The 18,810-nt window shown below is 35.9% G+C and overlaps 1 protein-coding gene across 3 annotated transcripts in view; it reads left to right on the plus strand.

The window, feature by feature from the left end:
- LOC110027625 overlaps nt 1-18,343 on the plus strand; it is a 62,115-nt gene extending 43,772 nt beyond the window's left edge. For all 3 annotated transcript variants that reach the window (XM_020729127.1, XM_020729129.1, XM_020729130.1), the window contains exons 5-7: nt 17,519-17,578; nt 17,658-17,742; nt 18,087-18,343. In XM_020729127.1, the coding sequence (XP_020584786.1) occupies nt 17,519-17,578; nt 17,658-17,720 (123 nt within the window). In that variant the 3' untranslated portion in view covers nt 17,721-17,742; nt 18,087-18,343. The remainder of the gene's footprint in view (nt 1-17,518; nt 17,579-17,657; nt 17,743-18,086) is intronic.
- The last annotated feature ends 467 nt before the right edge of the window (nt 18,344-18,810 follow it).

The raw sequence follows: 18,810 nt of genomic DNA on the forward strand, positions 1-18,810 counted from the left end.
CACAGAGCCACACTTCCCCACACAACCACAACCCACACAGAACCAACATAGCCGCACAACCACAATCCACAATCACAACCACCACAACACAACCACATCCACAACCACAACCTACACAGACAACCACAACTTCCACACAATCATAGCCTCCGCACACAACCACAGCCTCCACACAACCACAGCCTCCGCACACAACCAAAGCCAGCACTATCACTTCCACATAAAACCGTAGCCTCCACACACAATCACAGCCACCAGAACCACAACCCACACACAACCGCAACCACCAGAACCACTTCCACATAGAGTCATACCTCCACACATAACCACAGCCCACACAGAACCAACACAACCACACAACCATACATTCACAACCTACAATCATAGCCACCACAACACAACCACAACCACACCACAACCACGACCATAGCCTCCACACTCAACCACAACCACCTCCACAGAGAACCACAGCCTTCACACACAATCACAGCCACCACAACCACCTCGACAGAGAGCCACACCAAACATAACCCACATAGAACCAACACAACTTCACAACCACAACCCACAATCACAACTACTACAACACCCACAACCACAATCACAACCACCTTCACACAACCACAACCTCCACAAACAACCACAACCATCACAACCACCTCGACACAGGGCCACACCTCCATACACAGCCACAGTCCACGCAGAACCAACACAACAACACAACCATCACAACCCAATCACAACCATAACCACAACCACAACCTCCACACACAACCACAACCATCACAACTATCTCCACACAGAACCACAACTTCCACACAACCACAACCACCTCCACACAGAGCCACACCTTCAAACACAATCACAACCACCACAATCACAACACACAAAACCAACACTACACACTCAACTACACCTCCACACAGAGCCACATCTCCACACATAAACAAAACAACATCTCCACACATAAACACAACCACAACCACACCGCACACACAATCACAACAACCACCACAAGCAATCCACCACTAGGGTCAACCGCCAGCAATCCACCAATAATGCACTGACATTAATTATCACAGTAACCACCCTATCATAGTAAGCACCCAACTCACAGCAAAGGCCATCACCCGATCAACAATAAAAAAATCCAACAACAATGGAAAATCACATGAATTGCAAAAGCCAAAATTGCAGAAATTACAAAATCCAACAGCAGTGGACAACCATACGAGAATCATCGATCGAAAAGAGCTTAGAGCATCTAAAACTATTGCAAAAATAAAATGTCATAGAATATAGTGATAGAGAATACTGTGGGCTGAGGAAGAACAAATAAACCAAGTAGAGCCGGAGAGCAGAGGGAATAGGGAGAATAAAGTAATCACCAAATCTTGCCAACAAAATCATAGACCGGAGAGGAGGAGGCGAGCAGAGATCTTACCTTTAGGGCAGAGAATCGCGAGGGAGGGGAGAGCGGGTCGCGAGAAGGAAGCTCGGTTGCCATAGAGGTTAGGAAGGGGGTAGGGCAGTAAAAGCCGAGTGAGAGATTAATATGAAACGCGGGCTGCAGGGTCAAACTTGTGGCCTGAATTTTATCGAAATATTATCAATATGCCGTCGAGCTATAGTTATCCAACAAGAGAAAAAAAAGACATTTTTAAGCCGCGCCGCACGAAAAATGCGGTGCCAAACAAGCCCTTAGTGCAGTCAAGGGCATGCTTTTTAAAAGTTGTAAGTACCATGCAAAAGGAATTCTTACAACTCAGAGTACAAATGAGGAGCGACTTGGAAGCTAACAAGACTATGAAAGAAGTTGTTTTTGTCGAATGAGAGCTTGATAGAATTTTCTAGTTATGTTCTACTTTTGATACTATACTTAAGGGTGACGTGATTAATACTCTTAGGGAGCCAAAGATGCTAAGAGTTAGTATTGATATCACTTGTCATAAGCTCAACATTAATCCTACAGCTCGATCGATGAAACACAAGATGGGAAAAGATTTAACAAGATTAGTTGAACCAACTTAACAAAAAATATAGAAGTTTATTGATGTTGGTTTTATTAAAGAATTTCATATCTTGATTTGCTTGCAAATATGGTGATGCTTTTGAAGTTGAATAACAAGTGAAGGATGTGTTTTGATTTTGCTAATTTCAATTTGATCTACCCAAAATACAATTATCCTTTGTGGAGAATTGATGCTTTAGTTGACTTTGTTGTTGGCTATTCTTTTTTAATGTATTTTTAGACTACCATCAAATTAAAATATATTCAGCTGATAGCAAGAAAACTGTGTTCATACGTGAAGATGGTGTGCACTATTATTCCGTAATTTTTTTAGGATTGAGATTATTTGTGCCACATCAAAGATTTATGAATGTATTTATTGCAAAACACTCAGAAGATTTTAAGATGAACCCGATAAATGTGAAAGCTATTCTGGAGATGATGTCTCCCAAAAGTACCAAAGAGGTTCTAAACACTTCGCTTAACCCAATAATAGATTTATTTTGAAGTTGGAAGATAAAAGTTTTGCATTTTGTAAAAAGCTAAACGCTAACATTTAACTTAATCCAAAGAATGCAAAAAACCTCTCTTATAATCGAAGAATATTTTATTTTTTCCTCCACTTCTTCAAAATCCAAAATTTGATAAGAGCTTGTTTATATATCTTATTGTTCGGAGCTATCAGCTTTGTGCTTATTCTAGAAGAAAAAAAATAATTTTGTTATTTATTATATCATTAAAATTTTAAGGGTATTAAACGTATGTGTCCAATTTTGAAAAAAAACATGCTTTAGCCTTGATTAATCTAATTTGAAGGCCACGACCTTGCTTTTATGCATATTGAATAAAAATTATCATTGATTATTCTTTAAAGTTAGTAGTCGCTAAGCTTGATTATTCTGGTAGACCATATGACCAAATCCACAGTTACGTTGTTTTTTAGTTTCCTTGCAAAAAACTCTACCCAGTTTCTTTAAGCGGCTAATATGCAAAATGTATATATTATAGAGTTTAAAATTTAATTTATAGTTTACACACAGAGGTTCTACGCAAGTATACGTATCGTTCAAGTAATATAAGACTATAATAGAGTCCCGATTATTGATCCCACAGGGAAGCGATGGAAGAAATCCCTCAAGCTAAGCTCTAGTCTACTACTATTAGGTCTTTGTTTGGAATGTCGATTAAGGGTGTTTTTCTAACAACTCTTAAATACAAACCTAAATCTGAAGTTAAACCTAACTAGATAAATTGATTTGGTGAATTTTGAGGTGTAAAAACTACCTTTCTCTTGTGGTGACCCAGATAATGTGTAGGAATATGATGCTTAGAATCTAATGTGGCCAGTGACAATAGGAGCAAAAATCTAAGTTACCCTATTCCGAGTGTATAAGGTAGCTCAATTAACCTAGGGTCGATTCCTTAAATAATGAGATTATCACGACGAAATTTCTAGCCTGTCACCCTAGAGTCTCCTTCTAATAGCCCTATAATTGACTTAATTTTAGATTAAAGTTACGAAGCCCAAGATCAAATTGGTTAGGAATCTTACTTGCTACATTAGAAACACCATTTTGCACCCATCAACGAATGTGTCCCTAACATTGCATTGAATCTTAGGACTACTTTTCCTTCGCTCATAAGTTCAATGTGATTCCTCTTAGTTGCTAAAGTCATAGCCCTCCCGGAATGTATGAGTTTACAACAAATTTTAACATATCAATTTGTCAGATTGATTAGTAAATGAAGCATGAAATAGAACCATCACTATGATATCAAAAACCTATTCTAAAATGCATCCTAACATCTTAAACTTTCTTCTAATTTATTGCAAAAGAAAAGTACAAGAGTTCTACTTCACAAAGCAGGTGTCACACACAACAGAAAGCTTCATCAAATTAAAAAAAATCTACTATATAAGTGTTTACAAAAAGTACAAGATAATGAAGAACACAATATTTAGTTTTTTCCCTCTGAAAGAAAGATGACAATCCCTAACAAAGTCTCATGTTGATCAATGCAATGCTTATACATTTCCTTACAGATATCTCTCAAAATCCCCTCACTAATCTCTTCAGAAAAGATAAAAATCTACATTTTCTACTCCAATATATCACCTCTTGGCCTTCTTGGAAAATTTTAGGACTTAGAAAATGTCAAAAAGTTTTTTTCCAATTGTTTAAATTCGTGAAACAACTCCTTGGGGCGTGCAGAAACTGCCCCTGGACAGTTCGGGTGCATAAGCGCCAGTATGTAGCGCGTAGGCGCCGTCTGTTAAGTGGAGCTCAGCGTCCATTTGTGAATAGGAAAACTACTGCCTCCGCTCTTTTGATTTCGTGAATCAAAGTTTGCCCTCCCGCCTCCAGTTTTTGTCTCTGATTTCGCGCCTAAAAGGAGAAATAGCAAGCCGTCGCATGATGCTCCCTCTTGGTTTTTTCTTCTGCATTTTGGCTTACGGAAGAAGCAAAGAGAATCGCATGTTCCTGCTCTCCCGCAGGATTTCTTCGGCGTTGCCTCACGGGTGAAGGAGTAGGAGAAATAAGACGGTGTTGTTCCCTGTTTTATTGTTGATCTGTGTGGCTTACGGGTAGAGAGTAGAGAGAGGAAGAGAAAGAGAGAGGAAGTGAGAAATTCTTCTTGTGTTCGTTGACGTGATCGACGACGGTGTAATTCCTCAAGTAATAAAATCCTCTACAACTCTGTGGAAGTAGGTAGTTTGCCGAACCACATAAATCTGTGTGTTCCGCTGTCCTTTTCTAGTGTGAATTTTCTTAATTCTATTTTTTCGCTTTGTCGTCAATCGATCGTCTTATATACCACACAACAATTGGTATCAGAGCTATGGTTCGGATCTGAGGAAGAATGTGACTGCAGATGAACTGAAGATTTCAGGGATCGAGAAGTTGATGGAACATATTTTGGTTACTGGAGGATGTAGATAGAGGACTACCTGTATGGGAAGAAATTTCATCTTTCGTTGTTGGGGAAAAGACCTGAAATGATGGATGAGGCTGAATGAAATTTGTTGGAGCGACAAGTTCTAAGGGTTATTCGATTGACCTTGTCGAGGTCCGTCGCACACAACGTTGTCAGGGAAAGGATTACTGCAGATCTCATAATAGCTTTGTCAGAAATTTCTTGATTCTATTATTTCGTTTTGTCGTCGATCGATCGTTTTATATACCACACAACAATTGGAATCAGAGCCGTTGTTCGAATCTGATGAAAATTGATGACTATAGATGAATTGAAGATTTCAGGGATTGAGAAGTTTGATGGAACATATTTTGGTTACTGAAAGATGTAGATAGATGACTGCCTCTATGGAAAGAAATTTCATCTTTCGTTATTGGGAAAAAGACCTGAAATGATGGATGAGGTTGAATTAAATTTGTTGGAGCGACAAGTTCTGAGAGTTATTCGATTGACCCTGTCGAGGTCCGTTGCACATAATGTCTTCAAGGAAAGGACTACTGCAGATCTCATGACAGCCCTATCAAAAAATTCTTGATTCTATTTTTTTGCTTTGTCGTTGATCGATCGTTCTATATACCACACAACAATTGGCATTAGAGCCGTGGTTCGAATCTGAGAAAGAATGATGACTGCAGATGAATTGAAGATTTTAGGGATCAAGAAGTTTGATGGAACATATTTTAGTTACTGGAGGATGTAGATAGAGGACTACCTCTATGAGAAGAAATTTTATCTTTCGTTATTGGAGAAAAGACCTAAAATGATGGATGAGGCTGAATGAAATTTGTTGGAGCGATAAGTTCTGAGGGTTATTCGATTGACCTTGTCGATGTTCGTTGCACACAACGTTGTCAGGGAAAGGACTACAACAGATCTCATGATAGCATTGTCAGATATGTATGAAAAGCCATCCGCGAATAACAAGACACATCTGATGAAGAAGTTATTTAATTTGAAGATGACAGAAGATACGTGTACATTACTTGAATGATTTCAATACTATCACAAATCAATTATTTTCTGCGGAAGTTGAATTTGATGATGAGATGCGTGCACTAATCTTGTTGGCTTCATTGCGAAATAGTTGGAAAGCTATGACGATAGTTGTCAGTAATTCTGCAGGTAAATCTAAACTGAAATATGATGTTATTCGTGATTTGATTTTGGCTTAAGATACCTCGTGTTCGAGTTCAGTATTAAATATTGATTCCAGAGGAAGATCGCATGACAATAACTCTAATAGAGGAAGATCAAAATCAAAGCACAGAGGCAGGAGCAACTCAAGGTCTAGTCAAAAAACAACTTGCTGAAATGTGGCAAAACTGACCACATAAAGAGGAATTGCAGAAATCCAAAGAAGGAGAAGCACAACGCAAATGTGGTAAATGAAAAAACACAGGATGCGCTACTGCTGACAGTTCATAGTTCTGTTGATGACTGAATTCTGGATTCAGGGGCTTCTTTTCATACAACTTTTCATCGGGAATAGATATGAAATTATGTTGCAGGTGACTTTGAAAAATATATATGACAGATGGAGAAGTTTTGAATGTGGTAGAAATTGGAGACATTGACATTTCACTTCCAAACAAGAATAAGTAGACTCTACAAAAGGTCAGACACATTCATAAATTGAAGAAAAACCTCATTTCTGTTGGACAGGTTGATGAGTGTGAATATTTAGTAGTGTTCTCAGATAGCACCTGAAAGGTGACTAAATGAATACTGGTACGGGCTCGGGTTAAGAAAACATGTACGGTATATATGATTACTTGTTTAATTAATAGTGTTGATATTACTGTTGCAGAGAGCACAACAGGGTTGTGGCATTGAAGACTTGACCACATGAGTCAGAGGGGTATGACAGAACTTTAGTCTAGAGGCAGGTTATTAAATTTGAAGTCAGTTGATCTCAGCATGTCTAAGAGTTGCATTATGGAGAAATAAAGAAAGGTCAGTTTCTTAAAAAGTGGCAGAGCACCAAAGGCAAGAAAACTCGATCTTGTACACAGATGTGTGGGGACCTTCTCTTGTGGCTTCTCTTGGAGGCTCTCGTTACTACGTCACATTCATTGATGACCACAACAGAAATGTATGAGTTTATTTCTTGAAACATAAATTTGATGTATTTAATGTTTTCAAGACTTAGAAGATCATGATTGAGACAGAGACAGACTTAAAACTAAAATGTCTGAGGTTTGACAATGGTGGTGAGTACATTGATGGTGGGTTCAGGGAGTATTGTGCAGCTTAGGACATCGGAATAGCGAAGACTATTTCAGGGACACCACAACAAAATGGTTTTGCAAAGCACGTGAACATGATCATTAATGAGCGGGCTAGAAACATGAGATTGCACGCTGGACTACTACCTACTTTTTGGGCAAAAATGGTCAACACTGCAGTTTACTTGATCAATAGGGATGTCCAGTATATTGTGAATTGCCTGAGGAGGTATGGAGTGGGAAATATGTCAGATTTTGTCATCTTAAAACTTTTGGCTGTCTTTCTTATATTATTATTAATTCTGAGGCTCGTAGCAAGCTCGAGGCTAAGTCAAAAAAATGTTATTTCTTTTCCTATGGAGACGATAGATTTAGTTATCGTTTCTGGGATTATCAGGGTTGGAAGATCATAATGAGCAGAAATGTGATTTTCAATGAGAAAATTATATACAAGGACAAGACCAGTACAATTTTTGAAACAACACTGCAAGAACCTGAGTTGTTAAGGTTTGATGATTTACCAGAAGTCACAGTGCAAGACAGACATGCAAGTGACGAGGAGAGTGTGTCATGGGGCATCAACTCTACTGTTTCACAGTCAATTTCAGAGCAATCCACCCCCACATCTATAACTCGCAGTTCAGAAAGGACTAGACATTCTCCACAACATTATTCTCTAATTTTGAACTACATCTTGCTGACAAATGGTGGAGAACCTCAGAGTTATGAAGAAACATTGCAAGTTGAAAATTCCAGCAAGTGGGAGTTTACTATGAAGGAGGAGATTGATACTTTGCTAGAAAATCAGAATTGAGAATTGAGAGAACTTCCATCAGGGAAGAAGAGATTACACAACAAGTGGGTGTATAGGGTGAAGACGGAGCATGATGACTGTAAGAAGTACAAGACTAGATTTGCCATAAAGGTTTTCAGTAGGAGCATGATATTGATTATTCTTAGATTTTCTCTTATGTGGTGAAGCTTACAACCATCAGAATGGTACTGTCTATGGTGGCTACTGAAGATATCTTCCTTAAGCAGTTAGATGTGAAGACAATTTTTCTTCATGGAGACCTTGAATAAGACATCTACATGCACCAACCTGAAGGGTTCGTCGTACAGGGAAATGAAGATTCAGTTTACAAACTGAAAAAGAGCTTGTATGGCTTGAGGCAAGCTCCTAGATAGTGGTACAGCTAATGTCAGACAGATCACTGTTGCTATGTCATGTACTTTGAAAATTTCTATATTATCCTACTGCTGCATGTGGATAATATGCTTATTGCAGGAGCCAATATTGAGAAGATCAATAATCTAAAGAAGCAGATGTTAGAGTACTTTATAATGGAGTTGGGAGCTGCAAAGCAAATCTTTGACATGAAAATTTTCAAAGATAGAGGCTGAGGCACATTGAGACTCTCTGAGACTTAGTATGTGAAAAATGTACTTAGCAAGTTCAATATGGATAAGGCCAAACCAGTTGGCAGACCCTTGCGCAGTCACTTCAAACTTGGCAAGAATTAGTCACTCAAGTCAGAGGAGGAACGTGACCACATGAGTAAGGTTATGCTTTAGTTAATGGTTCACTTATGTATGTTATTATTTGCATTAGACCGGATATTGCCCATGCAGTGGGAGTTGTGAGCAGATACATGAGTAATCCAGGAAAAAAACATTGGGAAGCAGTGAAGTAGATCTTGAGGTACCTAAGAGGCTTTTCAAAAACTTGCTTGTGTGTTTCACGAAAGAGTTCAGAGGTACAGGGCTATGTTGATGCTGGTCTAGCTGGAGATATTGATACCATAAGAAGTACTACGAGCTATATTTATACTCTTGGTGGCACAACAGTGTTATGGGGCTATAATCTGCAGAAGGTAATTTCGTTGTCTACTACTGAAGCTGAGTATATAGCAATGTCAGATGCTGTAAAGGAGATGATATTGCTACATGACTTCTTAAAAGAATTGAGCAAGAAGAATTAGAAGGGCATTTTCTACAGTGATAGTCTGAGCGCTATATTCCTTGTCAGGAATCCAACATTTCAGTCCAGAACCAAACACATTCAGATCAGTATCACTTCATATTGTTGGATGACAGACGGTTATTAATTGAGAAAATTTATGGAAGCAAGAACCCTGCTGATATATTGACTAAGAGTGTTACATTTCAGAAACTGAAGTTGTGCGCAGCTTCAGTTGGTTTTCTAGCTCTAAGGCAGGGCCTTGAGTTGTAGAGGTGGAGGATGTCACGTTTGAGGAAAATGATGATATAGCCGGTGGGTGATACAGTCAGTGTCCCAGTCTCCAAGTAGATTTGTTAAGTGGAGCTTGACATCGATTCGCGAATGTGGAAACTACTTCCGCCTCCGCTCATTCGATTTCGCTAATCGTAACTTCGCCTTTCGCCTCCAGTTCGCTCCTCTCCATTTCGCGATTAAAAGGAGAAGTAGCAAGCCGCCTCGTGATGCTCCCTCTTGGTTTTCTCTTCCGCGTTTTGGCTTACGGAAGAAGCAAAGGGAATCGCATGTTCCTGCTCTCCCTCGGGATTTCTTCGGCGTTGGCTCACTGGTGAAGTAGGAGAAATAAGGTGTTGCTCCCTGTTTTATTGTTGATCCGTGTGGCTCACAGGTAGAGAGTAGAGAAGAAGAGAAAAAGAGAGAAAAATTGAGAATTCTTCTAGTAATCGTCGACGTGATTGATGATGGTGTAATTCCTCAAGTAAAAAAATCTTCTGTAGGTCTGTTGACATAAATAATTTGTCGAACCACGTAAATCTGTGTGTTTCACTGTCCTTTAATGTTGTAAATTTTCTCAATTCTATTTTTTTTGTTTCGTCATCGATCGATTGTTCTATATACCACACATCACCTTCATCTCTGTTTTCTGGGCTGAGACTGACGCCTGCTGACAGCACCCCCATTTGCTCCCTTTTGCCTTTGTTTTGCCCCGTTTCAGCTCCAATCTGTTTCAAGTGTTATACCTGCAAGTTAAACATGAAAATAATCATTCATTAAAGTGTAATTTCATTTAAAAACATGTGATAAATGTAAAAGAAATTAAATATAAAAAGTTATATCAAAATCCCTCAAATTTAAACGTTAATTTCCCTCAAGTAACACTACAACTTAAAAAAACAAATTAGTTGATTTGAGGTAGTGAGTTTCAGTAGAGTTTCCTAAAATTCTGTCTCAAAACTGTTATAGTGTAACTTAGGAGAAATTCTAACAAATCAACCTAAAATTAGGGTGTAATAATATCTCATATTCAATTTCAGAATCTTGATTTTCTATTCACTTCAAAAGTTATTGAAATTTGTCAAACTAAAAACTCTTAGAAAGTTTAAAAAAGTGTCTAAGTGTCTTATCAATACCAATTTAACAAATATTCTTTTTTAAAAAAATAAAATAAAAAATAAGCTTAGAATTGTTTTTAAGTCTTCTTCTTTAAAAAAATTCAAGTGGAACCAATTTTTTATTAGGCTTTTTCCAAAACTCCTCACTTCTCATTTTTTTACTTTTTTTTATTTTTTTTTCTTTTAGGATATTTTAAATAGCAAAATCGTTCTATTAATGTTTCCTACAAAATATCTTAACTCTAGAATAGTTTTCTTCACATCTTCACATAGGATCCCAACTAAGCCCAACTAAGTTTTTTCTAATATTCTTAAAATCAAAATTATAATAACTTAAAGATAACACCACATACTACAAGTCATTTTAAAAGTGATATTAAATTAAATACAGTCTACTGAGAATAAATAAAGTTAAGTTTTAAAAATACGTTTCTTCCCCCCCAAACTTAATTTTTAACATATATAAAATTTAGTACAAAAAATATAAGCTCGAAGAAAAACAACTCAGGAATTTTATTACCACAAATGCCTATCAAAAATATCTACAAATATTCATCATGATAGAATTGTGCAGGAGAAATTAAATTTAAACTAAAACTTGCTGAATGAATGAAATTAAGTTAAGGAAAAGTCTAACTAGCACAACAGGTCAGAATAGGGATATATATTTATATGTTCCTCAATTCTTCTATGTTGTTGTAACACATACACAAACATCAATACATGAACGAGATTAATTGTTCTTCCATCTCATCACACCTTATTTTCTTCCGATTCTAACGGAATCACGTCACTGATCAATTGGGTACTTTTAACTGTTTTTATAAGGTCTAACCCCATGGACACGATTATCCCTGATATATTGGCTCACGAGTACCAACCTCATGTATTAGCTTATCACTATAAGTATGCACCTCTAACAGTTATAAGGGTAGTGTAAGATCATCATCGGGTTATTCTTCAACTAGTTTATTGAACCATATTGAAGAAAAAAAGGTCAGATAAAGGAATTAACAGAATTTAGATGGACCTGTTCTATGTCCAAACTCATCATGTCTCCAGTTAATCCTCTAGTTTGGTTTAGAACTGAGTCGTAATGTACTTGTTAATCCAACTACTACAAAAAAATAAATATTAGTCTAGTCACAACAAGAAGTTAAGGAATAACCTCACTCATGACACACAAAGATTAAATTAATTCACTAACAATCCAGACATCTACCAACATCAATCAAACTGATCAATTCACTCTAAAACAAACACATCACACCTCAAACAATTACAACTCACAAATACACAGACATATAACATATGGGTTGCCACCCATTAAACGCTTGATTTAGCATCGTCAGCTCGACGAATCCAAAGGTTGTACATATTTCACTTGCTCACCACTTTGCTCCTTAGGGCTTTCTAATTCTCCTAAATGTTTTTTCTAGTTTTGAGTCGTATAATTCAAGGTTTGCAGTACGTGAACTACAGATTCAACTCTAATGACTTAACTAATAGGACAGATATTCAGTACTTCAAGCACTCAAAAATATTTTTGGTATTTTGGATTTTCTTTTAAATACACTCATAATAAATTAACACACTAGATAATAACACTACAATTTCCAAATCTAAATTTTTCAAGTTCAACTAAAATTTTTATAAAGTTCTTACTGTAGCTTCCTTGCAACAACGCCAAAAATTTGACCCGATCTGCAGTTACGCAGTTACACAATTATTTAGTTTCTCGGCAAAAAACTTGACCTAGTCTTTTTAGGCGGCTAGTGTGCAAATAGATATGTTTTAGAGTTTAGAATTTAATTTGTAATTTAGACACTAGGGGTTCTACATAAGTATACGTATCGTTCGAGTAATATAGGGCTCTAATGGAGTCCCGATTATCGATCCCACAGGGAAGCGAGATAAGAAATTCCTTAGGCTAAGTTCTAGTGTAGTACTATCAGGTTTTAGTTTGGAATGTCGATTAAGGGTGTTTTTCTAACACCTATTCCTAAATACACACCTAAATCTAAAGTTAAATCTAACTAGATAAATTGAACAAATAAACCAAGTAGAGTCGAAGAGCTGAGGGGATAGGGAGAATAAAGTAACCACGAAGCCTTGCCAACAAAACTATAGACCGGAGAAGAGGCAAGCAGAGATCTTACCTTTAGGGCAGAGAATCGCGAGGGAGGGGAGAGCGGGTCCCGAGAAAGGAGCTCGGTTGCCATAGAGGGGAGGAAGGGGGTAGGGCAGTAAAAGCCGAGTGAAAAATTAATATTAAACGTGGGCTGCGGGGTCAAACATGCGGCTTGCATTTTATCGAAATGTTATCAATACGCCGCCGAGCTATAGTTACCAAACGAGAGAAAAAAAGACATTTTTAAACCGCGCCGCACGAAAAATGCGGCGCCAGACAAGCCCTTAGTGCAGTCAGGGGCATGCTTTTTAAAAGTTGTAGGTACCATGCAAAAGGAATTCTTACAACTCAGAGTACAAATGAGGAGCGACTTGGAAGCTAAGGAAACTATGAAAGAAGTTTTTGTCGAATGAGAGCTTGATAGAATTTTCTAGTTATGTTCGACTTTTGATACTGAACATAAGGGTGACATCATTAATACTCTTAGGGAGCCAGAGATGCTAGGAGTTAGCATTGATATCACTTTTCATAAGCTCAACATTAATCCTACAGCTCGACCGATGAAACACAAGATGGGAAAAGATTTAACAACATTAGTTGAACCAATTTGACAAAAAATATAGAAGTTACTTGATGCTGGTTTTATTAAAGAATTTCATATCTTGATTTGCTTGCAAATATGGTGATGATTATAACAAGTGAAGAATGTGTTTTGATTTTACTAATTTGAATTTGATCTACCCAAAATACAATTATCCTTTGCGGAGAATTGATGCTTTAGTTGACTCTGTTGTTGGCTATTCTTTTTTGACGCATTTTTAGACTACCATTAAATTAAAATACATTCAGCTGATAGCAAGAAAACTGTGTTCATACGTGAAGATGATGTGCACTATTACTCCGTAACTTTTTTAGGATTGAGATTATTGGTGCCACATATCAAAGATTTGTGAATGTATTTATTGCAAAACACTCGTAAGATTTTAAGATGAACCTGATAAACGTGAAAGCTATTCTTGACTTGATGTCTCCCAAAAGTACCAAAGAGGTTCTAAACACTTCGCTTAACCCAATAATAGATTTATTTTGAAGTTGGAAGATAAAAGTTTTGCATTTTGTAAAAAGCTAAACGCTAACATTTAACTTAATCCAAAGAATGCAAAAAACCTCTCTTATAATCGAAGAATATTTTATTTTTTCCTCCACTTCTTCAAAATCCAAAATTTGATAAGAGCTTGTTTATATATCTTATTGTTCGGAGCTATCAGCTTCGTGTTTATTCTAGAAGAAAAAAAACATAATTTCTTATTTATTATATCATTAAAATTTTAAGGGGTATTAAACGTAGGTGTCCAATTTTTAAAAAAACATGCTTTAGCCCTGATCATTCTAATTTGAAGGCCACGACCTTGCTTTTATGCACATTGAATAAAAATCATCGTTGATTATTCTTTAAAGTTAGTAGTCGCTAAGCTTGATTATTTTGGTAGACCATTTGACCAAATCCGCAGTTACGTTTTTTTTTTAGTTTCCTGGAAAAAAACTCTACCCAGTTTCTTTAGGCGGCTAATATGCAAAATTGATATATTATAGAGTTTAGAATTAATTTATAGTTTACACACAGAGGTTCTACGCTAGTATTCGTATCGTTTAAGTAATATAAGACTTTAATAGAGTCCCGATTATCGATCTCACAGGGCAGCGATGGAAGAAATCTCTCAAGCTAAGTTCTAGTCTACTACTATGAGGTCTTAGTTTGAAATGTCGGTTAAGGTTGTTTTTTTAACAACTCTTAAATACAAACCTAAATCTGAAGTTAAACCTAACTAGATAAATTGATTTGGTGAATTTTGAGGTGTAACAACTATCTTTTCTCTTGTGGTGACCTAATAATGTGTAGGAATGTGATGCTTAGATTCTAATGTGGCCAGTGACAATAGGAAGAAAAATCTTAGTTACTCTTTTCGGAGTGTATAACGTAGCTCAGTTAACCTAGGGTCGATTCCCTAAAATAACTAGATTATCATGGCGAAACTTCTAGCTTGTCACTCTAGAGTCTCATTCTCCTAATAGTCCTATAATTGACTTAATTTTAGATTTAAGGTACGAAACCCTAGACAAATTGGTTAGGAATCTAGCCTGTCATTTTAGAAACACCAATTTACACCCATCAACGAATAGCTCCCTAACATTGCATTGAATCTTATAATTACTTTTTCTTTACCCATAAGTTCAATGTGGTTTCTCCTAGTTGTTAAAGTCATAACCCTCTTGGAACTTATGAGTTTACAACAAATTTTAATAATTAGTAAATGAAGCATGAAGTAAGAACAATCACTATGGTATGAAAAACCTATTCTAACATGCATCCTAACATCTTAAACAATTATCCAATTCATTGCAAATAAAAAGTAATTTTACTTCGTAAAGCAGTTGTCACACACAACAAAAAACTTTATTAAAACAAAAAAAATCTACTAGATAAGTGCTTACAAGTACAAGATAATGAAAAATATAATACTTAATTTTTTCCCTCTAAATTAAAGATGAAAATCCCTCCAACAAAATTTTCTGCTGATCCATGTAATGCTAATACAATCCTTTACAGATATCTCTCAAAATCCTGTCGCCAATCTCTCTAGAAAAGGTAAAATTATAAATTTCTTCTTTTTACGACTTCTTGGCCTTCCTGGAGAATTCCAGGACTTAGAAAATGCCAAAAGTCTTTTTCCAAACGTCTAGATCCATCAAATAAATTCTTGCGGTGTGTAGAATCGCTCCTGGACAGTTTGGGCACCTAGGCACCGTCTTCTCTGTTTTCTGGGCGGAGACTATTACATAGGCGCCAGTCTGTGGCGCCTAGGCACCACGCTGTTGGCAGTGCCCCCCTATTTGCTCCCATTTGCCTCTATTTCATTTCATTTTAGCTCCAATCCGCTTCAAGTGTTATATACCTACAAGATAAGCATGAAAATAATCTTTCTTTAAAATGCAATTTCATTCAATAACATATGATAAGTGCAAAGAAATTTAAGCATAAAAAAGACATATACCATTCAAGTGTATAGTCGAACTAAACGAGTTCAACATATTTTATTTTTTTAAGAAATGGTATCAAGATGCAAACTTTGGTTGATTTTTTGGTTGAGTTTTTTGAATCTGGCACTAGTTGTGAATATTATTGAAGAAGTTATATGGACTATGTTTGTGGATGGGGTTTCAGATATAGACAAAGAGTTGGTATCAGATTGGTGCTACACAACCCAACTAAAATTTGACTATATTGCTTTGTTTAATAATGCTATGGGATTAGTATTAATCAAATCGTATACGAAACACTAATTGCTGGCTTGAGATTTGTTGAAGATATTGGGGTGAAACCTTTGTTTGATCAAATTCTCAATTGGTGGTCAATCAGGTGAATGACCATTATGAAGTTAGGAAAGACGTTTTGCAGAGGTATTTATTCAAAATGAATACTAAAGCTGAAAAAATTGGATACCTCAAAATTGAGCATATTTCAGGAGAAGATAATCGATTTGCAAATTTATTGTTGAAATTGGTAAATCTAGATGGGAGACCTATTCCGAAATTAGTTCACCCAATAATTGAGAAACCAAAAGGGATGAATATTAATTTTGAGAACTTTCTAGTGTCTGAATCTGCCTCCAAACATAAATTTTTTAATATAACAACATTTATATCAAGTGATTTTTTTTGAGTCTGTGTAGACAGATGGAGTTATTGCTGAATCATAGACGATGCTCATGGAACATGCATTGTTGATTTCAAAAATAGTCTAGAATCAATTATAATTTGTCCCAACGAGACATGAATCCTTCTTAAATATAACACAACGAAGCGAGATGTTCAAGGTAAAGACAGTGCTCATCATTTCACACTTAGGGATCCAATAGGTAAATACCACGAATGAATGTCTTTATTCAAATATTGATGCATTCAACCATTCAACTAAGAATAATACTTAACAAAGCACACAATAAAAGCTTTAACTTTTGTTATACTAGAATTTTTTAGTACAATCAATGCTTATATTACATAAATTTACATTACTAGAGAAAAGGGGAGGATTAATTACAATCCCAAGCTACTAATGCTATGTATCACCCACCTATTCGTATTCAAAGCCAAGGCAAAGATTTCGAATAGAGATGGCTGGAAATAGGGGTCTAAGTGAGCCAAGCCAGCTTGCAAGCTGACTTGAACTCGACTCAATAGCGAGCTTTAGTTTATTTATTTAACTCAAAATTTAATAATGAAATTTGAATTTCTTAAATTTTTGGTTATTACAATAAGTGGGATGTGACGTTATCCTTCACTTCAACTGACAATAATCAGTGATTTCCTTTGTTATGACAAACTGCTATATTTAAAATAATCTTTTGGGGTGAACTTCACCAATATTCAAGTTTTTCAAAATGGTAGATTGGGCTGTTGATCATTTTCTCACTCTAATGCAAACAGGTCTGCCTTCATATAGCTTTCACTCTATCTTGGAAATTTTCCTAGTTTATGAGATTATAGAAGTGAATGCAAACGATACTTACGGATGTTGTGACCAGTAACAAATGCATTTCTGGACCTAAAATTAGTTGCTGCTTTATTACCTTTGGCATGTGCAGATGGCGTTCCTCCTTGCAACAAGAGATTAAAGAATATGTCTGACTTTTTTTTTACAATTAAATACCTATTAGAAAAATTTCTTATGATACTTTGCCTTTTTATTGTATGTCAATTTTTAAGCTTGTCACTACCTTGAACTTTTTCAAGTCTGAAGACTAATAAGGTTTTTTAATACTTCAGGTTGGTTCAGTAAAAGCTAAAAAGTTCTGTTTAGGATTGAAGTTAATACACCAGGAACTGGTAGGTATTTCTAGTTAGAATGCAGGCCTTGTGTTACTTGCTTCTTCCTTCATTGCGATGCTTGGATTATGAAATTCAGGTGAACAAGGAACTGGGTTTGGAGTCTGCTAAAAGATACCTTGTTACAGACAAACAGACATGATCTGAACAGACTTTGCTCTGAGGTAATGCAATAGGTAGTAACAAATTGGGGCATTTACATAAAGAGCACAAAATTCTTATGTATTTACATATCTAACTCCTAAACTTTCATATTTACACACATAAAAACTCAAACTCAAATCTTTAATATCAAATTGAAAGTAGCACTATTACCACTTTTTAAAGAGAAAGCAACCTTTTATGCTTAGATTTAAAGCACCAAAATGCTATACATCTAAAATGAAAGTTCAGGTGTGAGATATGTAAATGCACAAGGATTGTGTGCTATGCATGTAAATTTCCCTATTTGTAGGACCAGTTTTATCGATAACCATTGATTTAGTCATGTTATTCTGATTTTTTTCAGGTAAGAGCTGATAAGGTTGGCCGGTTTGGTCACCTTCATATGATGAAAATGCTGCTAGAGATGATTTGAGAGGTCGCTTGACGAAACCTATTGAATTTGATTTTTTTCTTTTTTTTTTCTTTTTACATAAAAATGGTCTCAGAATTTTATTCTGCAGCACAGATCAAATACTTTTCGGATACGAAGTTCATAGATGTAAGGGCTCTAGTCTAATACTGGCTCTAGTCTATTATATCCGCATTTCAGTTATTGTTTTTTTTTTTTTGGCTGAATTTTCAACTTCTATCTTTTAAGTGCCTTCATTATATATATATATATATATAGATTTTAATATTCTAGTTTTAAATTCTCTTATTTTTATGCACGAACACTCATGTCATTCCTTCTGATGAAAACGAGAATTTCACATCTCTCATCAGCTCTTGTTTTTAAAGTTGCCTTCAACTTCTATTGGGTTTACTAATTGAAAAAAAAAAGATATTTTGAGGTTATTGTCATGTTTAATCGTTGTAAATTTTCATAATTTTTTAATTTATCCATATTTTATAATGATAAACGTTTTTATATCGTTTGTTTCAGGGAAATTTGACTGTATATGACTCATAATAGTCATAATTAGAGAATATTTTCTATTTGTTTAAGTGGTGAAATGCGTTTGTGAACGTGCTTTAGATCAAATGCCCTTGTTATGCTTATATCCCTATTTCAAAATATTTCTTGCTAA

This window comes from Phalaenopsis equestris, unplaced genomic scaffold, assembly GCF_001263595.1.
Source record: "Phalaenopsis equestris unplaced genomic scaffold, ASM126359v1 Scaffold000432, whole genome shotgun sequence".
In the NCBI taxonomy this organism is placed as follows: Eukaryota; Viridiplantae; Streptophyta; class Magnoliopsida; order Asparagales; family Orchidaceae; genus Phalaenopsis; species Phalaenopsis equestris.